General features: G+C 44.5%; 1 protein-coding gene across 2 annotated transcripts in view; it reads right to left on the minus strand.

The window, feature by feature from the left end:
- The window catches only part of cdkal1 (CDK5 regulatory subunit associated protein 1-like 1), a 1217472-nt gene that overhangs the window by 1042310 nt on the left and 149068 nt on the right, over window positions 1-26094 (minus strand). For both annotated transcript variants that reach the window (XM_070880626.1, XM_070880627.1), the window contains exon 4: window positions 25727-25811. In XM_070880626.1, coding sequence (XP_070736727.1) covers window positions 25727-25811 — 85 coding nt within the window. The remainder of the gene's footprint in view (window positions 1-25726; window positions 25812-26094) is intronic.

Here is a 26094-nt window from a genome sequence, read left to right on the forward strand (position 1 = left end):
ACGTTAATCTTCGCGAGCAAGACAAGAGGTCTCTGCGAGGTGAATCGTGGCCGTGAGTATTTAAGTCCGGAAATTCCATAAACTAGAGGGGAATACAGGAACATAGAATAAACATCTTCAATGGCAGGTAAGGAAACGGACGTAAAATGTGGACCGCCCGGGTCCCTAATTAACTCTTATATGACCGATCGACAAGTCTTAATTTTAAAAAATGCAGAAAGACAGCTGGGATGTATCCCAGACATTAGAACAACAACGAAATTGGATGGCAAAACAAAAGAAAGATAAAACCAAAAAGGCCGGAGTATTACTAGTTCATCAGTTAGCAGGACTAATTGAGCAAGTAAAGGACGTTAGAGAGAAAAGGGAAGAGAAAAGTAAACAATTAAGTGAGGCACAAGGAAAACGTAGGGAACGGGAAAAGAAATGCCTGGCGTTAGAACAACAGATTCAGAACCGTTCCCAATGGGGGGGGGGGAGGAAAGAGAAACAGCCTCACTGCCCCCTTACAAAGATTACCAAGGTGAGGCAACAGCCCCAGGTCAGGAAGATCTAGAAACCTTCCCGGCGGCGCCAGTCACCGGGGAGGAACTGCAGCGAATCCCACTGCAACCTATAAACCATTTACCCCCGGCGAGAGACAGCAGATAATGGCATCCCTGGGTAAATTACAACCCCAGTGTGCGAATACCAAATTTTGGGCAGGCCACCAACTGCACCTCAGAGATATCCACCAACTAGTCCGAGCGGCTTGTCCGGCAGATCGGTGGAGAGTAGTGGCCGGAGGAGCCGCGGTAGCAGCCAATGCCAACTTTTCAGGGGGATGTTGGACACACGCGGTACCTTTAACCACCGAAGTAGATGGTCAACAGGCGGCCTTCGGCCCTTTTAAAACCAAGATCCAACGAGTTTTAGGTAATGCCTCTACTAATTGGAGTAAAATTACTACAACCAAACAACAAAAGGGGGAAGGAGCCTCAGAGTATGGGGAACGATTATTCCAGATACATCAAGAATGCTCTGGACAGGGAAACCCGGGCCGCGGCGACTGAGCATTTATCCAGGCATTTAAGGACGGACTATCCGCTGCACACCAGACCATTATAAAAAATGGGAATAATTGTGACCCAGGATTATGATGAACTGGTCGAGTGGGCGAGTGGCGTCCAGGGAGGGGGCGATGAAAAATCCCAAACAAAGATAAAACAAGAAAGGCTTTTTGCAGCAGGGACGGGGGGAGGACAGAAAAAGGGGACATGCCATAACTGCGGGAAAGTGGGTCACTTTGCCAAAGAATGTAAGAGGAAACGCATGGAAAAACAATGTACATATTGCGGCAAAAAGGGATATTTAGACGAGACCTGCTATTGTAAAAATGGCTATCCTAATCAGGCAAGGACCCTGTCAGAACAGAAATACCAGCAGTGGCAGGAGTACAAAGCCACCCTGTGATGCCCGGCGGCCCCTGTACAAAGTAAAAAAGAGGGAAGGACATGTGTCTGCACTAGTAGGGGTCCGATAGTGAGAGATGCTAGTGGTCATTGGAGCCTCAATATCCATTACCAATCTACCCCTTCCCATATTAACCGACAAAAAAGCTTTAATAAACGGAATAGATGGACGGCCAACACCGGCCTACTGAGCACCACCCAAGTGGTGGAAATTGATAATTTATGTATACCCATGAGATTTTACATATGCAAGAATCGTGAGGGAATATTGGGGAATGATGTAATGAAGGAATTTCAGGCCCTGACTGATTGTGGCAAGGGGAAATTAACATGGCCAAAGGCAGATGGCAGTAAAGGAGATTTGGGACAGATAGCACACCATATGGAAAGTTTAGGTGCAGCAACAGCCACAAAAACCAACTGGCATACCAAGACTAGAGGATATGGCGGCATTTGTGCCTCTGTGCCCGGGGTTTGGGCACAGACAAAATTGGATACCGGAAAGGCGGACATGGACCCTTTTAAGGTCCCTGGGCCATCTCATAAACCACACCGGCAATACCCTGTAAGACCCGAAGCCAGAACAGCAGTTGTAGAAATAGTAAAGGGACTAGTGGAAAAAGGTATCTTAAGAGAAACTGTTCGCACCATTAACTCCCCAACATGGCCAGTAGGGAAGCCAGATGGCAGTTATCGACTAACCATTGACTACACCGCCCTTAATAAGGTCACCCCCAAACTATACCCGATAGTGGCCAGTCCCTCCACAATCCTTAATGGATTATCCCCTGAACATAAAATCTTTACAGTCCTGGACATAGCCAATGGCTTCTGGGCACTTCCCCTCGACCCAGAATCACAAGAGAAATTCGCCTTCATGGTGGAGGATAAACAATATACTTGGACCCGATTACAACAAGGGTTCCATAATAGTCCTGCCATATTCCACCGAGTCATGAGCGACGTACTAAAACAAATAGAAGTACCGGCAGGAAATAGTATTTTACAATATGTCGACGACATATTAATAGCTTCAGAAACCAAGGAGGGGCATCAGGCAACCCTATACCTGGTGTTACGAGCTTTGGAGAAGGCAGGCCTCAAGGTCAACCCCAAGAAAGCCCAGGTAGGGAAATCCCAAGTCCTGTACCTAGGGTACTGCCTTTCAAAGGGGTTGAAAAAAATGCCCTCGGATAGGAAAAAGGCTGTCAAGGACATGCCTAGACTAGTAACGGTAAGGGGGGGGGTGAGGAAGGTACTGGGTCTCTTTAATTACAGCCGGAACTTTATCCCCGAGTTTGCAAAGATTGCCGAGCCTATACAAAGACTAGTAAAGGGAGGAAAACCTGCCCTAGACCTTATTGAGTGGGGCCCTGAACAAGAACAGGCATATAGTAAACTCAAGTCAGAACTAGTCTCCGCACCTGGATTGGGACTGCCTGACATGGGTAAAGATTTCCACATCCACTGTGCCAATGAAGATGGGTGACCTCGGCCGTATAGAACCCAAGATCACGGGGCTAAAAAGAGACCTTTAGCCTATTACTCCACCGCCGAAGGTCCGGTAGTGACCGGATTATCCAGATGTATAGCTGCACTGGACTGCGCAGCTTGGGCAGTAAAAATAAGCGAGCCTGTGGTAATGACCGGAAACATCATTCTCCACACCAAACACACGTTGGTAGAAATGTTAAACACAGAAAAACTGAGCATAGTTTCTAATATGAGACGGGCAAAGTGGGAAGCAGTCCTCTTGCCACCCAACAAAGCAGTAACTATAATTAGAGATGTAGGAGAAAACCCCGCGGAGAGCATAGTGCAAGAGCGAGAGCCCCATGATTGCGGGGACGTGGATATGGACATGGAAGAGGATAGAATAAAAGACACAGCCGTTCAAACCGCAGAACAAACCTTGTTTGTGGACGGCTCACGAAAATACGTAGAGGGACTACCTCGTACCGGATGGGCTGTAGTTAACTCGAATCTAGAGACAGTCGAATCAGGGTGAATTAATGGGGGGGGTCGTCAGCTCAGGTGGCAGAATTGGTAGCCCTCACCCGGGCACTGGAACTATCAGAGGGCAAGATCGTTAATATCTATACGAACAGTAGATATGCATTCGGGGTAGTACACGATTATATGACAGCATGGGGGAGGAGGGGTTTTATCACAACCAGCGGACATCCCATAAAGCATCAGCTGAGAATAGAAGCTCTCTTAGCAGCCAGTAATAAACCAAAACAGGTCGCGGTCATTAAAATTAAAGCCCACCAAAGGGAACCGGACCGAACCAGTCCAGATTGGCTAGTCACCAGGGAAATCAAGCTGCGGACTTAACTGCACAAGCGGCATTAGAACAAGAGGAGTGTGAGGAAGCCTCAGTCAGCGCCGCTGGGGTCCGAGATGAACAGATAAGTGTCGAGAAACTACACCAGGACACTTCTGAGGAAGAAAGGGGTATGTGGACAAAGCAGGGCGCAACGCAAGGAAAGGATAACTTTGGAGACGAAACGACAAGGTAATGGCGCCTGAATGCATACAGAATACCTTATTGGAGTTGCACCATGGCCTGTCCCATTCGGGACGAGAGGCCATGACCGGGAGTCTTGGAAGAGATTGGTGGTGGAAGGGGATGGGGAGAGATATTGGCCAAACATTGCCATCGATGCGTTACGTGCGCACAATATAATCCAGGCAGGCCCATTAAAATTAAAATGGGACACCAGACCCGTCCACGGGGGCCATGGGAACATTTACAAATTGATTTCACAAGTCCTTTGCCCCCATCCCATGGAAAAAGATATTGCCGAGTGATTATAGATCAATTTACCCGGTGGGTGGAAGCTTTCCCCACACGTGATTGCACTGCCTCAACTGTGGCAAGGATATTGACTGAGCAGGTGATTCCCCGATGGGGAGTGCCTCAACTGTGGCAAGGATATTGACCGAGCAGGTGATCCCCCAATGGGGAGTGCCTCTTCAGATAGATTCCGACCAAGGCACCCACTTCACCGGGAAAATTGTAAAAACAGTTTGCCAGCTGATGGGCATAAAACAAAAATTCCACATCCCCTACCACCTGCAGAGTTCTGGAATGGTAGAATGCATGAACCGTACCCTTAAGAACGCCCTGGCCAAGGCCATGCAAACTTCAGGAAGAACGTGGACAGAAGTATTACCTATTATATTAATGAAGTTAAGAGCCACAGTAAACCGGACAACCGGACTAACCCCTTATGAACTAATGACAGGAAGGGCGATGCAATTACCAGAAAGCATCATAACAGGTGGGGCCGACGTAGGCCCATTAAAAGACAAAATTAAACGGTATGTTTTGGAACTAAGCACTCAACTCAAAGGGATGCGTAAATTAGTAAGAGACAATCAGGAAGAGAGAGACACTCAGAGCTTGAACGGCTCCCTGACGTCCCGATGGCGGGACGTTGCGTCATGGTAAAAACATTGCCTGAAAAACCAGGGTTTGCACCAAAATGGAATGGCCTGTATGAGGTCATAATCAGTAGAGACACCTGTGCTTATCTGGACATAAAAGAGGGAAGAGTGTATGGAAACATTGGACCCAGTTGAAATTGTACAAAGAAACTAATGAGTAAACATAAGACATGTGATTCACGATAATGTAACCAGGATACTTGTTTATGCACCCCGAACAGGTGACGACTGCAAGCAAGTCCAAATTACGGCTACTGCTAATGTGTAAATATTGTATTGTTTGAGCGTAACAAACATGTCTAAGATAGCGTATGTAATCGCATTACTCAATATTGTCACGGTTGTAAAGCTAATAGGATTAGAAGATAACTTGTTTTTCAAGACCCATATACGTTTACACGGCAATCGAACCGTGTGTTACCCACTAGCCCAATCAGTAGAGGCCCTGTTCGTGGCCACCCCTGGGTGGACCCCCCCCGTGACTTATATACGGCGGATACCTCGGACGCACCCTGTGAGGGACAAACGGACGAATATAGAATGGGTATACAGGGAAGATGTGTGGAATTAATAAATCCCACAGATCCTGTGTGCAGGGGGTCCCGGGGAAAGGACGAAACGGTATGCTCAAACAATGCAAGATACCCGCTTTGCTTCGCGGGGCAAGGATGGGGGTGTGCTTTTGCCCTGGTCCCCGAGAACGCCACCTGTGTGCTGTCCCTGATATGAACTCTGCAGCAACAAGTGACTCCTGGCCAGGTGCAGGCCACTGTTTCATAGAAAGCTTTGCAACAGAATAACTAACCACAAAAGATACAGAGGAAGGGCCCCCAAACTCGCGCCATGCTATCAGGTTTCACTAAGCCTAAAAAGTTGTATGTAAATTAATTGCGTTGCCATATGGATTGATTGGTTGTATATAAATGAATTGCGTTGCCATATGGATTGATTGGTTGTATGTAAATGAATTTAAATGATTGTACACCGCCCCCTGTAAACTGCTTACAACCCCGCGGCACAAGGCACTCGGGGAGAAGGTGTTCGCAGATCGCGGGATCTCAACTCTTCTCCCAGAGCTCTGTTAGCAATAAAGTTGTCTCTCTTACTTTACTCGAGTCTATGTGAATTTATTTTCATTAACAAATTGGCTGTAAAACACTGAGATGTGCGGTGGTCAGGAAAGGTGCGAAAGTCTTTCTTTACCAGTTACAGATTATGACCAGATAGATATATTTCAAATAACTTCAGGCACACACAAGATTTGTTTGTTGTTGCTGCCCTCTCTAAACTGTTCATCTACTGTGAAAAAGCAAAAAGTGTCTGTTTGGCCATTTGCCAAAACACTCACTCCATTTTATTGTCATACTGAACCTAACAAGTTGATCTGCGAACTGTTGCAGTCCTTTGACCACTGTTAAAAGTTTAACTCCAAAAAGGAATCATTATGTGGACATTATTAAATGAGAAAAATACACATTGCCAAGCAGTCATTCATTATTCATGGGGAATTCTGTAAAATTTCATGATTACAAATTACTCATATTGCAGAACCATCACTTGACAAATTGGATGGCTTTTAAACATTATTTTTTAATTAAAAGCTGCATTGGAATGTACTCCTGTGTTACACAACATTTAATAAGGTTGATCTGATCCAAACCACGGATACTGTTTGCGTTCCGTGTGTCTGCATACTATTAAAGTTGGAAATCAAATCTGCAGCCTGGGGTCAAACCTGATACAGTACCTTCTAATGTATGTACAAACTGTATGCCATGATGTAACTGAAGGAAGAACAAGCCCAGTTTGTTGGATGGAAACTTAAGTTTCGAGGCTTTATAATACAAGTCATATACCTGTGTATTACATAAGTAAATTTTGCTGTTGGATCAATTAAATAGGATAGGAGTAAAAATTACAGTAGTGCGAGTCCAGTAGCAGTGGCTTTAATCCTTTAACAAAACAGAAATCAGGTTAATATATTATATATTTTAGAAGACATTCATAATACCTTCTCAATCTCTCAGCTGTTAGAGATTGTGTGAACTTGTTTGTACCAATCGCAGAACAGCTGCTCAAGAACATATTACAAGTCAGTAACACAATCAGGTCATTCAGAAACCATGAGTAAAGCAAAAGCAGTTTGTAAAATCAGCTGCCGAACTGGGCAACAGAGTCGAGAAGTGGCGGAGCTCGGGTTGGCTGACTTGGGGGGGGGGAGGGGCTCAAATTTGAAATCTGGCCTATTTGGCAGGAGGGAGACCAAGTTTGGAGCTGGGGAATGCCAACTTACCTCATCATCATCATCATAGGCAGTCCGTCGGAATCGAGGAAGACTTGCTTCCACTCTTAACCTGAGTTCTTCGGTGGCTGTTCAGTCCAATACGAGAACCAGTCTCTGTCACAGGTGGGACAAATAGTCATTGAGGGAAGGGGTGGGTGGGACTGATTTGCCACATGTCCTTTCCACTGCCTGCGTTTGATTTCTGCATGCTCCCGGCGATGAGACTCGAGGAGCTCAGCGCCCTCCTGGATGCACTTCCTCCACTTCGGCTTTGGCCAGGGACTCCCAGGCGTCAGTGGGGATGTTGCACTTTATCAGGGAGGCTTTGAGGATGTCCTTGTAAAGTTTCCGCTGCCCACCTTTGGCTCGATTGCCGTGAAGGAGTTCTGAGTCGAGCGCTTGCTTTGGGAGCCTCATGTCTGGCATGCGAACTATGTGGCCCGCCCAGCGGAGCTGATCAAGAGTGGTCAGTGCTTCAATGCTGGCCTGGACAACGTTGGTGCATCTGCCCTCCCAGGATATTTGTTGGATCTTGCAGAGACATCGTTGGTGGTATTTCTCCAGCGACTTGGTGTCTGCTCTGCTGTACATGGTCCATGTTTGAGACATATAGGAGGGCGGGTATTACTACAGCCCTGTAGACCATGACTTACCCACTCCAAAGGCTGAGCCACAAACTGCGCAAACTTGCGAGCCGAACCTGGAGGCTGAAATCAGGTGACAAAGGTTCTTGGGAGAGATGTGAAGGTACTCCTCCACAGTCATGTTGGTCGACTTCAACATGATTGGGAGAAATCATGACCACCCCACCACCACTTTAGACAACTATCTGTACATATTTGCAGGGAGGCAAACTGATTCTGAAGATTTACAGATTGCTGATCAAAAAGTAGCTCCAAGCGGTGTGCACAGAGACAACCCTGTCATAAGTCAAGGAAGCCGAGGTCTAATGTAGAAGTTACCAACTCACATAGATACCATTGTATTTGTACACCATTTACTTCAAGGCCACATGATGATTTTAAAAGGAACTGCTGGCCTTGGGACAGAAAAGAATTTGATTTAAAGAATAAAATGGGAACGATTCAGAGAATTATTGAAAAAAAATATAGCAGACTTCAGGTTAACCAGCAATTTAGTTATTTCATTGATTAAGTATCTCAATGATCAAATAACTTGAGGGTGTATCCCTTTAAAACAGTCACTAACAGAATTTGGGTTGTGTGATGTTGCAGTTTGAAAGTACAGGTTGAATCTCCCTTATCCGGAACCCTCGGGACCTGGCCTGTTCTGGATAAGGGATTTTTCTGGACAAGGGGTCGTCACGTTAAATTAGATGGTACAGTTACTGAGCAAGGGGATATCGGAGCTGGCCGAGGATCGCGGGGTCAAGCCAGCGATTGTAGGAGTCGGCAGCAAGGAAGGACTTCAATTTGTTCATGTCGGAGTTCTGCGCCACCCGGTGGCTGGGAATGGTTTCGGATAAGGGAGTTCGAGATAAGGGAGATCCAACCTGTCCTGCAACTGTTGAATTGGTCGACTTTTCATTTTTGTCCTGGAGAACCTGACTTTAATTCCAGTCTACAATATAGAGAAGGTAATATTAATATTGGATAGGATAAAAATAGATGCAGAGGAGGTACTTAACAGGTTGGCAGCATTCCAAGTGGAAAAGTCAGCCAGTCCAGATGGGATGCATCCTTGGTTACTGATGGAAGGGGGGTAAAATTACAAAGGCTGTGGCCACAATCTTCCAAGCCTCCTTAGATATGGGAGTGGTGCCAGTGGACTGGAAGATTGCAAACGTTAGACCCCTTCAAGGAGAGAGAGAGAAAGAAAACAGGTAAAGACAGGCAAGTCAGCCCGATATCAGTCATCAGAAAAATGGAACTCATTATTAAGGAAGCGGTAACAGGGCACTTAGAAAATCATAATATGATCAGGCAAATTCAACATGGTTTTATGAAAGGGAAATGACGACAAATTTATTCGAGGTTTTTGAGAATGTCACTGGCAGTGTAGATAGGGAAACCAGTGGATGTCGTATTTTTGGATTTTCAAAACAGTGATTATCTGTACAAGAGAGAGAAGATCAGGAGCTGGGTGGGCGGGCGAGAGGAGAAGATCAGGAGCTGGGTGGGCGGGCGAGAGGAGAAGATCAGGAGCTGGGCGGGCGGGCGAGAGGAGAAGACCAGGAGCTGGGTGGGCGGGCGAGAGGAGAAGACCAGGAGCTGGGTGGGCGAGAAGATGATGATCAGGAACTGGGCCAGCGAGAAGATGATCATCAGGAACTGGGTGGGCGAGAGAAGAAGATCAGGAACTGGGGGGAGGGGGAGGGCGAGAGAAGATGATCAGGAACTCGGGGGGGAGGGATGGTGGAACAGAATAGAAGGTCAGGAACTGGGTTGGGGAAGAGACCAGGTCAGGAACCGGGGGTGGGGAGAAGAGAAAAAGAGGTCAGGAACTGGGTTGGGGTAGAGAAGAATGGGTCAGGAACTGGCAGGAACTGGGGATGGGGGAACATAGGCCAGGAACTGGGAGTGGTGGCGGGGTGGGAAGAGACGAGGTCACAAACTAGGAGTGAGGGGGAGAGGTGGTGAGGAACTGGGGTATGGGGGGGGGGGGGGGGGGGGGGGAGGAGGAGAGAATAAAGGGTCAGTAACAGGGAGGGTGGGGGAGAAAGAGGTGGTCAGAAACTGTGGGGGGTGGGGGGGAAAAGAAAGAGAGAGAGAGAGAAAGAAGTCAGGAATATGGGTGCGAGGAGGAGATCAAGAACTTGGACAGGGAATGAGATTTGAAACTCGGGCAGGGGTTGGGAAAAGGTCTTAACCTGCAAGGGTGAGCCCTGTTCTGTCTGGAGCCTTGCAGTTAGAATTACACTTTGCAAAATAATTGATTATGTCGGCAGGTAGAATCTAATCATACATTCCAGAGAATCTACTGGGTGTCTCTTGTCATCCAAGGTGGCCAATCAGAACTTTGGTGTTGCGAATAGACACGTCCATTTTCAAAAGGCATTTCGTAAGGTGCCACACGAAAGGTTGTTACACAAGATAAGGGCATGTTGCACAAGATAAGGGCACATGGGGTTGGGGGTAATACATTAGCATAGATAGGACATTGGTTAAGGGACAGAAAACAGAGTATGAATAAATGGGTCATTTCAGGTTGGCAGGTTACTAGTGGGGTGACGGAAGGATCAGTGCTGGGGCCTCAGCTATTTACAATCTAAATTAGATCAACGGACAGAGTGTAATGTATCCACGTTTGATGATGATACAAAGCTAGATGGGAAAGTAAGCTGCAAGGAGGACAGCAAGAGTCTGCAAAGGGATATAGTCAGGTTAAGTGAGTGAGTGCGTATGAAGATGGCAGATAGAGCATACCGTGAGGAAATGAGGTTATTCACTTTGGCAGCACGAATAGAAAAATACGAGTTGATGTTGAGAGGGATTTGGGTGGCCTTGTATACGTAACAGAACGTTAACATGTAGCTACAGCAAGCAATTAGAAAGGCAAATGGCCGTTATTGCAAGGGAATTGGAATACAAGAGTAAGGAAGTCTTCCTGCAATTGTACAGGGCTTTGGTGAAACCACATCTGGAGCACTGTGCACATTTTTGGTCTCCGTATCCAAGGAAATACATACTTGCCTCAAAGGCGGCACAACAAAGGTTCACTAGATTGATTTCAGGGATGAGTGGGTTGTCCTATGAGGTGGATATTGAGTGGACTGAGCATATACTCTGGAGTTAAGAAGAATGAGAGACCTTGAATATTGTGTACAGTTTTGGTCTCTAATCTGAGGAAGGACATTCTTGCTATTGAGGGAGTGTAGCGAAGGTTCACCAGACTGATTCCCGGGATGGCAGGACTGACATATAAAGACAGACTGGATCGACTCGGCTTATATTCACTGGAATTTAGAAGAATGAGAAGGGATCTCATAGAAACGGGATTGGACAGGTTAGATGTAGGAAGAATGTTCCTGATGTTGGGGAAGTCCTGTACCAGGGGTCACAGTCTAAGGGTAGGGGTTAAGCCATTTCGGACTGAGATGAGGCGAAACTTCTTCACTCAGAATTGTGAACCTGTGGAATTCTCTACCACAGAATGTTGAGGCCAGTTTGTTAGATATATTCAAAAGGGAGATAGATGTGGTCCTTACGGCTAAAGGGATCAAGGGGTATGGAGAGAAAGCAGGTATGGAATACTGAAGTTGCATGATCAGCCATGATCATATTGAATGGTGGTGCAGGCTCGAATGCCCTACTCCCGCACCTATTTTCTATGTTTCTATGTTTCCCGACCCTTACGCCATGCAGAGTCCCGACAGGTCAAACCTGTCGGTGCAGCACTGCCATCATCATCATCGGCAGTCCCTCAGAATCGAAGAAGACTTCCTTTGGTGGCTGAACAGTCCAATAAGAGAGTCACAGACCCTGTCACAGGAGGGACAGACATTCGTTGGGGGAAGGGGAGGGAGAGACTGATTTGCCGCACGCTCCTTTCACTGCCTGCGCCTGACCTCTTCACGCTCGCGGCATTGAGATTTGAAGAGCTCAAAGTCCTCCCGGATGCACTTTCTCCACCTCTTCGGCCACGGACTCCCAGGTGTCAGTGGTGATGTTGCACTTTACCAGGGAGGCTTTGAGGGTGTCCTTGTAACTTTTCCGCTGCCCACCTTTGGCTTGTTTGCCGTGAAGGAGCTCCACAAAGAGCAATTGCTTCGGAGTCTCGTGTCTGGCATGCGAACTATGTGGCCTGCCCAGCGAAGCTGATCGAGTGTGGTCAGTGCTTCAATGCTGGGGATGTTAGCCTGGGCAAAGACACTGATGATGGTGCGCCTGTCCTCCTAGGGGATTTGCAGGATCTTGCGGAGACATCGCTGGTGGTATATCTCCAGCGACTTGAGAGTCAAAGCTGCCGGTACAGCCCTGCCAACAGCGGTTAGTATGAAGACCTGCAAAAAAGTTAAGTTAAAGTTTTTTTTGTTTTTTTTTTTAAATTATTTTTCAGCGATTTAGTAGATAAAGGTTTTGTGAATGTTTTTGCAACTCCCCCACATCCCCACCCCCAACCCCCCCACCTCCTCCCATGGCCTCTCTCGCAGGGCTACCGGTCCTGGACTAAAGTTGTCGAAACTCGAGATTTGCACCATGAATCATTGTGCAACACTGACTTTACCGACATAAAAGCCGAAAGTTAGGCCTAAAAATGGTTAACGCAGCAAAAATGGTAATTTTTGCGTAAAACTACCTTTTTTGCCGAAAACTGAAAATCTAGCCCAAAGACTGTCAGGCTAAAATATAATGGAGCAATGGACAGCCTTTAAAGAGGAGATGGTTCGCATACAGTCCAGGTACATCCCTCCAAGGGGCAAAGGAAAGGCAACCAAAGTCATAGCTCACTGGATGACGAAGGAGTGAGAGAGTAGGATGAAGCAGAAAGAGGGTTGGGGCATATGACAGATGTCAGCTTAGTGATACAAGGGAAACCATGCCAAAAAAAACTCCTATTTAGGAGTGACGCTTGATCGCACTCTGTCATACTCAGAGACAACCTCTCCAGAAGCTTGGGCAGAAACTAAAAAGGTCAACTTGATCCAGAAACTCGCCAAATCCACATGGGAAGCAGACGCTCAAATCCTCCGTACGGCAGCACTCGCTCTGATGTACTCTACAGCGGAGTATTGCTCTCCTGCATGGCTATCAAGCCCATATGTAAAATCTGTTGATGTCCAGCTGAATTCTACTGAGAGAATGATCACCGGTACGCTTCTATTGACACCAACACCGTTGCTCCCCATGCTTGCAAACATCGCACCACCACACTTATGCCGCAAATATGCAGTCTCCAGAGAGTACAACCACAACACCAGCAAAGACATGCCGATCTAGGCCGACTTGAACAACCTACCGCCAACCCGTCTCAAATCTAGGCGGCCATTTTGGACCATCGCCTAAGCTCTTCAGTGATTTGCCCATAGCCTTGATGACTGATGGCGAAATGCTTGGAAGAACTGTGACATACGGAATGGATTCCTTATAGAAGACCCCACAGTACAACCTGTTGGATCAAACCTTCCTCACAAACAGTGGACAACCATCAACCGCCTCAGAACTGGTCATGGTAGGTGCTGCCACCTTCTCCACAGGTGGAAGAATAAAGCATCCCCATCATGCAATTTTGGAGCTTCTAACCAGACCCTGGAGCACATAATTGAACACTGCCCTCAGAGGAACTTTGCAGGCAGATTATAACCTCTCTTATCCGGCACCCTCAGGTCCTGGCGTGTAAGAGATTTGGCCTGATAAAGGGAGGTCAACCTGAGGTGGGGGAGGTCGGTGCCCCGGGCGGGCCCGAAGTGTCAGCGCAGTCCCGCAGCCGGCAGAGTGTCGGCGCGGGCCCCAAAGTCGAGGTGGAGGTCGGCCACATTCTGCGCATGAGCCCTCGGCCACCAGAATCATGTTGGATGAGGGGTGCTGCTGGATAAAGGAGTCCCGGATAAAGGAGGTTCAACCTGTACTGTATCTGCTTGCTATTCTCTGCCTTGTACACCCACATAAGCAGAAGCTAGATACAAGTCGGCATCAACAGCCCAGTTCTGAAATTCCACTGTGCATGACACAAAATCCATGATTTTTGTTGGAGAATGTATTGGGCCTGAAATTCCGATAGAGGTCTTACCGTGGGCAAACTAAAAAAAAAAGGTAAAAAAAACTGCACACTTACCTGTTGCTGCTGCGCCCGCTCGAACTTCCGAGCCTGAGGCCTTCAATCCTACACGTCAGGACGTGCGCAGGGCTGGAGCTATCGTCACATAACTCTGGGCAGCCAATCAAGGTACAGTATTTTCTCCGTAAGTTGGAGTTCCCATTATGAATAAGAACCCCCCTCACCCCCACAAAACACAAACATTCAATAAAAAATAGAAGACATATTTAAGAATCATTTAAATTAAAGTTCTTATAAAAAATATTTTCCCAACTTTTTTTGAAGATGCCTTAAAATAAACTTACCGTAGTGGGGAGGGTTTTTAAACAATAAAGTATGTTTTCCATGTGTTTATTTAATTTAATTTTAATGTTTTTATGTATTTTTAAACATTTGCACCTGTAAAAGTAGGCAAAACTCCTGCTTTTTCAGGCGCAAGGTTTTAAAGGACATTTGCTGGGCAAGATATTCGTAAATATCGGAAATCTTACCCTGCAAGTGTCCTCGCTCCCGACATGCACGAGATCTGTCAAGCCAGAAACTTGACAGATCGGAAAAGCCGGTTTTCAGTGCAAGCGCATTGCACGCTGAAACCCAGCTTTTCCGATGCCTTCCCGGGTCCGTAGGAACTTCGTACGGACCCGGGACATTGGAATTTCAGGGCCATTAACAGTTTAGACAAAATCAGATGCAAACACAATGCTTCTTATATTTACATTTGTCTGTGAAATACAAGAAAGAAAATAAATTAAAATGAACCCAGACTTTTCTTACAACTAAGGTGCAAGGATTGTTTAAAAGAAACAAACTGGTTCTGTTAAACAAAATACAATCCTCAAACCGCTACCAGCCACTAAATAGAAAGACAACAATCTAATTTATTATGCAGTGAAAGCATAATAGTCAGCATTCAATAACGCAACTCGATTTTTACAAGGAAAAAAATCAGAATTCATAGGGTTATTGAATAAACACATCAAGTTTATTCACAAGATGACAGAAACCAAGTGTAACATTTTTGCGTATTGTAATGTTTGAGTAAAGACACTGAATAGGTCTCAAATGAATATTTTTTTTTGGTGGAGGGGAAGGATGAAAAAAAGGCTACATTTCTCTCCTCCCACAATAATAATTCTGCCATCTCCGAGCTGACAATACAATTCAGCCTGTTTTTGCAATCAAGTAATGGAACAGCTGAGCTTGCATTGCAATGTGTGAAAGTTAATGAAGTCTATATAGAACCTGCACCCTAAAAAAAAGTTAAAATATAAACCAAACAATCCCATGTCAAGCATAGCTGAAGAACTTAATTCATAGCTCACAAAGTTGTCAATGGGACAACACCAAAGGCACATTTCAGGAAGAAGTAAAAACTAGGTAGGAATAAGATTTTCTTTCATTTTTAATGCCAAGGCCATTTTGACAATTGCCAGTGAAGAACCAATTTCCATTGCTGAAATGCAGAAGTTGTTTTGCTTTTCTATCATTTTGTTACTTCACATTTTAAAACAAAACCACAGCTTGAGAGAAATCTGAAAAATGCCAGCCACACACCAGTGTATAAGTTTCATAACCTTCATTAGTTCCATATGAACTGCAAATTCATTTAATTTGAGTGACCGTTTGCATCAAAGACACACATCAACTTAATATCCTGCCCAGATGAAAGCAAAATAATAAAAATGCAAAATAGTTTCAAGCTTAACCCGACAGTTTTTATGCAAATACAGCAGTGTTCTCTGAGTTCAAAGGAAAGCATCATCACAACATTTTAATAATTTGCATGGGAAAATATCTTAAAAGTAGAATGCAAAACAAACAAATTACTCCACTGTGAAGTGAAAGCAAGAAGGGTTTTGTACACCCCACAGCTGTTTCTCACAAGTCAAGTGTAACTGATTAAAAAAAATGTAAAATGCAAATTACAGTAAGATTTGTACACTGTTACAATGGGGGCATCTGCGCTGATTATTAGATCATAATCATTTGATCTAAAATATATTTAAACAGAAACGAATTAGTGGTTAACTATCTCTAGGAGTGGTACAGAAAGTTCATTTTCGTTTCAGAATATGGTACAGACAAATTAATCAACACGAATAGTTGAGATCAACATAGGTGGCCAACTCAAGATAAAAGTGTGGCACTTTGCTTCAGTATTTTGGGCATGTCTCTTTGAAGTTATTGCAGCAATTTTGCAGAGGCGGTGACCAGCTGATCTATTTTTCTACCCAACCTGTCGTTGCATACCATCGCCCCAGGTCCAAACATCCCTTTCCTCTCCCAAAGTCCTTGAATGTGTTGTAGCCTCCCAAATCTGTGCCCATCTTTCCCACAACTCGGGTTTCCACCCCTTCCACAACACTGAAACGGCTCTTATCAAAGTCAAAAATGACATCCTTAGTGATTTGTGACCATGCTGGGCTATCTCTACTCTTAGCTCTCAATCTGTCTGCAACCTTTGACATGGTTGACACACCTCTCCTTCGTTGTCCAGCTGGTTGGGATTGCCCTCTCCTGATACCATTCTTATCTATCCAGTCAGAGCCGAAGAATGACCTGCAAATGCTTCTCTTCCCGCTCCAAAACAAAGAAGTAGTTTTGGTATGAAAGCCCTACACTTGGATCACAATTGGTAAGAATAGGTTGAGCAAATAAGCAAATGTGATTTACACCTGCAAGGATTGAAATATTTTTCTGACCAAAATAAAGTAGTCCTGGTCTTTGCGGTTTCTCTGGGAGTGAAGAGCCTCATTACTACGCATCGAGCCTCGAGCCACAAATGATCTATTTTGCCTCAGGTCATGTAACACACCAATAATGAAACACATCAATAATGAAGTTCAACAAGCTACAATTTAAAAATGGGGAATCACCAACAGATATGAATAAAAGCAAGGAAGGATAGACAGAAAGGAAAAGGAGGTGGGGTTGTGTTGCTGGTTCAATAGGAAATTAACACAATAGTAAGGAAGGACATTAGCTTGGATGATGTGGAATCGGTATGGATGGAGCTGCGGAATACCAAAGGCTTGAAAACGCCAGTGGAAGTTGTGTACAGACCACCAAACAGTCGTAGTGAGATTGGGAACAGCATCAAAGAAGAAATTAGGGATGGATGCAATAAAGGTACAGCAGTTATCATGGGCGACTTTAATCTACATATAGATTTGGCTAACCAAACGGGTAGCAATAAGGTGGAGGAGGATTTCCTGGAGTGTATAAGGGATGGTTTTCCAGACCAATATGTCGAGATCCAACTAGAGAGCAGGCCATCCTCGATTGGGTGATGTGTAATGAGAAATGACTAATTAGCAAGCTTGTTGTGCGAGGCCCCTTGGGGTAGAGTGACCATAATATGGTTGAATTCTTTATTAAGATGGAGAGTGACACAGTTAATTCAGAGACTAGGGTCCTGAACTTAAGGAAAGGTAACTTCGATGGTATGAGACATGAATTGGCTAGAATAGACTGGCAAATGATACTTAAAGGGTTGATGGTGGAAAGGCAATGGCAAACATTTAAAGATCACATGGATGAACTTCAACAATTGTACATCCCTGTCTGGAGTAAAAATAAAACAGGGAAGGTGGCTCAACCGTGGCTAACAAGGGAAATTAAAGATAGTGTTAAATCCAAGGAAGAGGCATATAAATTGGCCAGAAAAAACAGCAAACCTGAGGACTGGGAAAATTTAGAATACAGCAGAGGACGACAAAGGGTTTAATTAGGAGGGGGGAAATAGAGGATGAGAGGAAGCTTGCCGGGAACATAAAAACTGACTGCAAAAGCTTCTATCGCTATGTGAAGAGAAAAAGATTAGTGAAGACAAATGTAGGTCCCTTGCAGTCAGATTCAGGTGAATTTATAATGTGGAACAAAGAAATGGCAGACTAGTTGAACAAATACTTTGATTATGTCTTCACAAAGGAAGACACAAATAACCTTCCGGAAGTACTAGGGGACCGAGGGTCGAGTGAGAAGGAGGAATTGAAGGATATCCTTATTCGGCGAGAAATTGCGTTGGGGAAATTGATGGGATTTAAGGCCAATAAATCTCCGGGGCCTGATAGTCTGCATTCCAGAGTACTTAAGAAAGTGGCCCTAGAAATAATGGATGCATTGGTGATCATTTTCCAAAAGTCTATCAACTCTGGATCAGTTCCTATGGAATGGAGGGGTAGCTAATGTAACACCACTTTTTAAAAAAGGAGGGAGAGAGAAAACGAGTAATTATAGACCGGTTAGCCTGACATCAGTCGTGGGGAAAATGTTGGAATCAATTATTAAAGATGAAATAAGCAGCGCATTTGGAAAGCAGGGACAGGATCGGTCCATTTTTTGAGGATGTAACTAGTAGAGTGGACAAGGGAGAACCAGTGGATGTGGTGTATTTGAACTTTCAAAAGGCTTTTGACAAGGTCCCACACACGAGATTGGTGTGCAAAATTAAAGCACATGGTATTGGCAGTAATATATTGACGTGGATAGAGAACTGGTTGGCAGACAGGAAGCAAAGATTGGGAATAAAAGGGTACTTTTCAGAATGGCAGGCAGTGACTAGTGGGATGCCGCAGGGTTCAGTGCTGGGACCCCAGCTATTTACAATATACATTAATGATTCAGATGAAGGAATTGAGTGTAATATCTCCAAGTTTGCAGATGACACTCAGGTGGGTGGCGGTGTGAGCTGTGAGGAGGACGCCAAGAGGCTGCAGGGTGACTTGGACAGGTGAGGTGAGTGGGCAAATGCATGGCAGATGCAATATAATGTGGATAAACATAGAAACATAGAAAATAGGTGCAGGAGTAGGCCATTCGGCCCTTCGAGCCTGCACTGCCATTCAATGAGTTCATGGCTGAACATGCAACTTCAGTACCCCATTCCTGCTTTCTCGCCATACCTCTTGATCCCCTTAGTAGTAAGGACTACATCTAACTCCTTTTTGAATATATTTAGTGAATTGGCCTCAACAACTTTCTGTGGTAGAGAATTCCACAGGTTCACCACTCTCTGGGTGAAGAAGTTTCTCCTCATCTCGGTCCTAAATGGCTTACACCCCTTATCCTTAGACTGTGACTCCTGGTTCTGGACTTCCCCAACATTGGGAACATTCTTCCTGCATCTAACCTGTCGAAACCAGTCATAATTTTAAACGTTTCTATGAGATCCCCTCTCATTCTTCTGAACTCCAGTGAATACAAGCCCAGTTGATCCAGTCTTTCTTGATAGGTCAGTCCCGCCATCCCGGGAATCAGTCTGGTGAACCTTCACTGCACTCCCTCAATAGCAAGAATGTCCTTCAAGTTAGGAGACCAAAACTGTACACAATACTCCAGTTGTGGCCTCACCAAGGCCCTGTACAACTGTAGTAACACCTACCTGCCCCTGTATTCAAATCCCCTCGCTATGAAGGCCAACATGCCATTTGCTTTCTTAAACGCCTGCTGTACCTGCATGCCAACCTTCAAAGAGTGATGTACCAGGACACCCAGGTCTCGTTGCACCTCCCCTTTTCCGAATCTGCCACAATTCAAATAGTGTGTCTCTGTTTTTACCACCAAAGTGGATAACCTCACATTTATCCACATTATACGTCATCCGCCATGCATTTGCCCACTCACCTAACCTATCCAAGTCACTCTGCAGCCTCATAGCATCCACCTCGCAGCTCACACTGCTACCCAACTTAGTGTCATCCGCAAATTTGGAGACACTACATTTAATCCCCTCGTCTAAATCATTAATGTACAATGTAAACAGCTGGGGCCCCAGCACAGAACCTTGCTGTACCCCACTAGTCACTGCCTGCCATTCTGAAAAGTACCCATTTACTCCTACTCTTTGCTTCCTGTCTGCCAACCAGTTCTCAATCCACATCAGCACACTACCCCCAATCCCATGTGCTTTAACTTTGCACATTAATCTCTTGTGTGGGACCTTGTCGAAAGCCTTCTGAAAGTCCAAATACACATCAACTGGTTCTCCCTTGTCCACTCTACTGGAAACATCCTCAAAAAATTCCAGAAGATTTGTCAAGCATGATTTCCCTTTCACAAATCCATGCTGACTTGGACCTATCATGTCACCTCTTTCCAAATGCGCTGCTATGACATCCTTAATAATTGATTCCATCATTTTACCCACTACCGATGTCAGGCTGACCGGTCTATAATTCCCGGTTTTCTCTCTCCCTCCTTTTTTAAAAAGTGGGGTTACATTGGCTACCCTCCACTCCATTGGAACTGATCCAGAGTCGATGGAATGTTGGAAAATGACCGTCAATGCATCCGCTATTTCCTTAAGTACTCTGGGATGCAGTCCATCAGGCCCTGGGGATTTATCGGCCTTCAATCCCAACAATTTCCCCAACACAATTTCCCGACTAATAAGGATTTCCCTCAGTTCCTCCTTCTTACTAGACCCTCTGACCCCTTTTATATCCAGAAGGTTGTTTGTGTCCTCCTTAGTGAATACCGAACCAAAGTCCTTGTTCAATTGGTCTGCCATTTCTTTGTTCCCAGTTATGACTTCGTCTGATTCTGACTGCAGGGGATCTACGTTTGTCTTTACTAACCTTTTTCTCTTTACATATCAAAAGAAGCTTTTGCAGTCCATCTTAATGTTCCCTGCAAGCTTCCTCTCGTACTCTATTTTCCCTGCCCGAATCAAATCCTTTGTCCTCCTCTGCCGAGTTCGAAATTTCTCCCAGTCCCCAGGTTCGCTGCTATTTCTGGCCAATTTGTATGCCACTTCCTTGGCTTTAATACTATCCCTGATATCCCTTGATAGCCACGGTTCAGCCACCTTCCCTTTTTTATTTTTACGCCAGACAGGGATGTACAATTGTTGTAGTTCATCCATGCAGTCTCTAAATGTCTGCCATTGCCCAACCACAGTCAACCCCTTAAGTATCATTCGCCAATCTATCCTAGCCAATTCACGCCTCATACCTTCAAAGTTACCCTTCTTTAAGTTTTGGACCATGGTCTCTGAATTAACTGTTTCATTCTCCATCCTAATGTAGAATTCCACCATATTATGGTCACTCTTCCCCAAGGGGCCTCGCACAACGAGATTGCTAATTAATCTTCTCTTGTTACACAACACCCAGTCTAAGATGGCCTCCCCCCAGTTGGTTCCTCGACATATTGGTCTAGAATACCATCCCTTATGCACGCCAGGAAATCCTCCTCCACCGTATTGCTTCCAGTTTGGTTAGCCCAATCTATGTGCATATTAAAGTCACCCATGATAACTGCTGCAACTTTATTGAATGCACCCCTAATTTCCTGTTTGTTGCCCTCCCCAACATCACTACTATTTGGAGGTCTGTACACAACTCCCACTAACGTTTTTTGCCCTTTGGTGCTCTGCAGCTCTACCCATATAGATTCCACATCATCCAAGCTGATGTCCTTCCTAACTATTGCATTAATCTCCTCTTTAACCAGCAAAGCTACCCCACCTCGATTTCCTTTTATTCTATCCTTTCTGAATGTTGAATACCCTTGGATGTTGAGTTCCCAGCCCTGATCATCCTGGAGCCACGTCTCTGTAATCCCAATCACATCATATCTATTAACATCTATTTGCACAGTTAATTCATCCACCTTGTTACGGATACTCCTTGCATTAAGACACAAAGCCTTCAGGCTTGTTTTTTTAACACCCTTTGTCCTTTTAGAATTATGATGTAGTGTGGCCCTTTTTGTTTCTTGCCTTTGTTTACTCGGCCTTCCACTACTGCTTTTTACCTTTCTACCGTCTGTTTCTGACTCCATATTACTTCGCCCTGTCTCGCTGCCTCGGTTCCCACCCCCTTGCCATATTAGTTTAAACACTCCCGAACTGCATTCGCAAATGTTACCCCGAGGACATCAGTTCCAGTGCTGCCCAAGTGCAGACCATCCCTTTTGTACAGGTCCCACTTCCTCCAGAACTGGTTCCAATGTCCCAGGAATTTGAATCCCTCCCTCTTGCATCACTGCTCAAGCCACGTATTTATTCTAACTATCCTGCTCCCTCTACTCTGATTAGCACGTAGCACTGGTAGCAATCCAGAGATTACTACCTTGGAGGTCCTACTTTTTAATTTAATTCCTAGCTCCCTAAATTCAGCTTGTCGGACCTGTTCCCGCTTCTTACCTGTATCGTTGGTACCTTCAAGTACCACGACAACTGGCTGTTCACCCTCCCTCTCCAGAATGCTGAGGTTATCCACTTTGGAGGCAAAAACACGAAGGCAGAATATTATCGGAGTGCAGCAGATAAGGAAAAGGGGAGGTGCAACAAGACCTGGGTGTCATGGTACATCAGTCATTGAAAGTTGGCATGCAGGTACAGCAGGCGGTGAAGGCGGCAAATGGTATATTGGCCTTCATAGCTAGGGGATTTGAATATAGGAGCAGGGAGGTCTTACTGCAGTTGTACAGAGCCTTGGTGAGGCCTCACCTGGAATATTATGTTCAGTTTTGGTCTCCTAATCGGAGGAAGGACGTTCTTGCTATTGAGAGAGTGCAGCGAAGGTTCACCAGCCTGATTCCTGGGATGGCTGGACTGACATATGAGGAGAGACTGGATGGACAGGGCCTTTATTCACTGGAGTTTAGAAGGATGAGAGGGGATCTCATAGAAACATATAAAATTCTGACGGACTGAACAGGTTAGATGCAGGAAGAATGTTCCCGATGTTGAGGAAGTCTAGAACCAGGGGACACAGTCTAAGGATAAAGGGTAAGACATTCAGGACTGATGAGGAGAAACTTCTTCACTCAGTTGTTAACCTGTGGAATTCCCTACCACAGAGAGTTGCTAATGCTAGTTCATTGGATATATTCAAGAGGGAGTTAGATCTGGCCCTTCCAGCTCAAGGGATCAAGGGGTATGGAGAGAAAGCAGGAAAGGGGTACTGAGGTGAATGGTCAGCCATGATCTTATTGAATGGTAGTGCAGGCTCGAAGGGCCGAATGGCCGACTCCTGCACCTATTTTCGATGTTTCGATGTTTCCCACACAGTTACCTCGAGAGTCCCCCAAGGATCTATCCTTCGCCCCCTCCTATTTTGCATCGACATACTGTCCCTTGGCGATATCAAACACACTTAAGGCTCCACATATACGCTGACGACACCCAGCGCTACCTCACCGTCATCTCTCGCGACCCCTTCTCTGCCTCTCATTTGTCACGCTGCTTGTCCGACATTCAGTCTTGGATGAGCAGAAATGTCTTCCAATTAAATATTGAGAAAATCAAAGTCATTGTCTTCAGATCACACCACAAACTCCATCCCTCTCCCTAGCCACTGTCCAAGGCTGAACCAGACTGTTCGCAACCTTGGAATCCTATTTCACCTCGAGCTGAGTTTTCGATCCCCTATTCCCTCCATCACCAAGACCAAATTTAAAATTCTCTTCCTGGTTTTCAAATCCCTTCTTGGCCTCGCCCCTCCATAGCTCTGTAACCTCCTTCAGCCCTGCAACCCTTCGAGAACTGTGTGCTTCTTTAATTCTGCTCTCTCTTAGTACAAATATCAAGATTAGAAAAAATGCTCAAATCCTACAGGACAGTTGTAACATTATTGAAGAGTGAAGTTCGAACATCTATTTTAGTCTTTCATAGACCTCCACGTCATATCTACCCCTTCAGGCTCCATTAACGAGCCAAGCTGACGATTCAATCATCAAGAGTGCCCGAGAATAACACAACCCTGCCTGGGTTTAACACGGAAGGTTGACTTGCTTCCGAGCTTCAATCATTCATTAAGAACTCAGAGCTCCTCAAACCCAAAAAGACCCACCGACCTCCCTCCAAGGAAGATAGCCACCAGTTGTGTACATATCAATTACTGCACTAAAAATGCAAACAATTAATTAAATACTTTGGGATGCTTAAGGTGCACTTGTTAATTGGCAGAGAGTTTGAGTGAGGCAGACTGACCCTGCAGGTGTAAGCCTAACTTTGATTTTGAACCAAAGACATCAAGATCAAATAAGCATTCTTTAAAAATTGGCATCATTTACTGGCCTTAAAAAGAAATCCAGACTAACCCGGTATTAGGCACTGGCCAGCAGAGAGTGGCTACCTATCTTAGTCGTAGTATGGTTGTCAATTTTGTCCTGAATAATAAAAGGACAGACAGTGCTGTTGCCCTTTATGAATACTGTTGGAGAACTCAAGGAAAATTTAATCTGCAGTGGTGCTATGTTTTCGCATATTTCGATCATGCCCAACAGCAATTGTCAATAGACTATTGCACATGCCCAACAGCAACTGTCAATAGACTACTGCATTTTGCTCCATATTTAAAGCCTTTAGCTGAAGCTTGTGTCGATTCGCTATCTCAACTGTTGGAGACACTTTGTTCATTTTGACGCTGGTGATACATTGCATGGACCAGTGCCGATGAATTCACTCAAAGCAAAGAGAGGAAATGGAATAGACACAAAATGTCCATCTATCGTCCCTGAATTACTGGAGTTATCATATGACCAACAGTAACAAATCCATAATGGTATTAAGAGTTTGAAAATCAGCATCCTTACATCATGGCTGACAAGATACACCAAACATTACAATCAAGCTATACATAGTTCCGTCAATTATAGCAGCACAGCACATCAGAAAATGGTAAATGCCATAACTCTGCAATATGCACAAAACTAATTAAATGACAGTGCAGCATATCAAACTCTCGCATATTGATAGACCAAAAGCAATAAGCAGTTTTCTGCATGTGTGAAGTAAGCTGCACATTGGGCTGTCAAATTTCTTCCAAAACTAGTGTCTGTCAAAGACTATAAACAAATATTCAGTGGTATGAATGAGGCAGTGTCTTTTAATGCAGCTGACTCAAATCAGCAATGCCTACAATTATAACGATAGAGTGCCATCTACAGTATGACATGACCTCACTGTTATCCTCCTGATCTTAAAAGGATATACATTGTGCACAAACTCTGAATTGTCCCAATCTAAACAGCATTGTGCACAAGATCACAAATACTTTTAAGAGATCAGTACCTGGGGTGTGCTCCAGCTAAGACACACCCAGAATATAAACAGAAAAGAGCCTTGAAACCATCAGCTTTATTTCTGCAATGAGTACCAGCTGAGTCACTCCAGGTATAAATGGAAGTGAGGCTTTAGACAGTTTACCATGTATTTGCCCTATGATATTCAAATGCCAACATTCTAAAAAGGTTAACAAGCTTAATGTTTCAATCTCAAAAAGCTAAGCAATTGGAGAATATTTCGAACAGCGCAAAAAGGTTTAAGGTTTTAAAAGCTATGTAAATGGTCTCTCTCTTGGAATGTTCTTTAGAGGGAAAGAATTATTTTTATATATTAATTATTTAAAAACAGGAGTGTGTGTGGAAGATAACCAGATGTCGGAATCTTAAAATCCATAATTTCTTCATAAAGCTTCTAGGTTTTCAAATAGAAAAATGTCTTCGCTGTTCTAACATGTTTGCATATACATTTTTGCATAACATCTGGTTATTTTTCTTGCACTCGAGCATCTGACACACATCAGAACATATTTGTTACAGCTGAGGAACTAAATATTTAAAGATATTAAATCTGGTTGATATAGATTACTTTTTTTGTTTTAAGATTTGGCTCTTGTTTTTCCACATTGCTATAAACACTACTTTCCACATTGCTTAAAACTACTATTTGAAAATCATGAGTCGTAACTGTCAGTGTTGAATCAAACGTTATTAAAATTGCAGAGCTTAATATAAGTAAGATGCTAATCAATCTTACAAAATATCAATATCTTTCAGAGCCAATTAGGTTTCTCCTCATTGTACTTACTTAATCGAGTTTCTGAAATGGTCTTCAGCTGGGTTTTTCACAGTACAACTGTTTAGCAGCCACAAATCTGCATCAGATGAATTTTCTGCAAGTGAAAAGAAACAACGGTGTATTAGAAAATTGAGGTTTCTGACCCAATTTAGTACACGAGCATTGTTGAATTATAGGATTAAAAAGGAAAATACAACAATTAAAACTTTTCAGATATCTCACTAAATGGAAACGAGAATAGAATATGGGCCCAAGTTTCCACATGATTTGCGCCTGATTTTTAGGAGCAACTGGTGGAGAACGGACTATCTTAGAAATCGCAATACTCCACATTTTTTTTTCTGCAGTTCTAGTCAGGTAGAACAGTTCTACTTTGG

Source organism: Pristiophorus japonicus, chromosome 5 (assembly GCF_044704955.1).
Source record: "Pristiophorus japonicus isolate sPriJap1 chromosome 5, sPriJap1.hap1, whole genome shotgun sequence".
Taxonomy (NCBI): Eukaryota; Metazoa; Chordata; class Chondrichthyes; family Pristiophoridae; genus Pristiophorus; species Pristiophorus japonicus.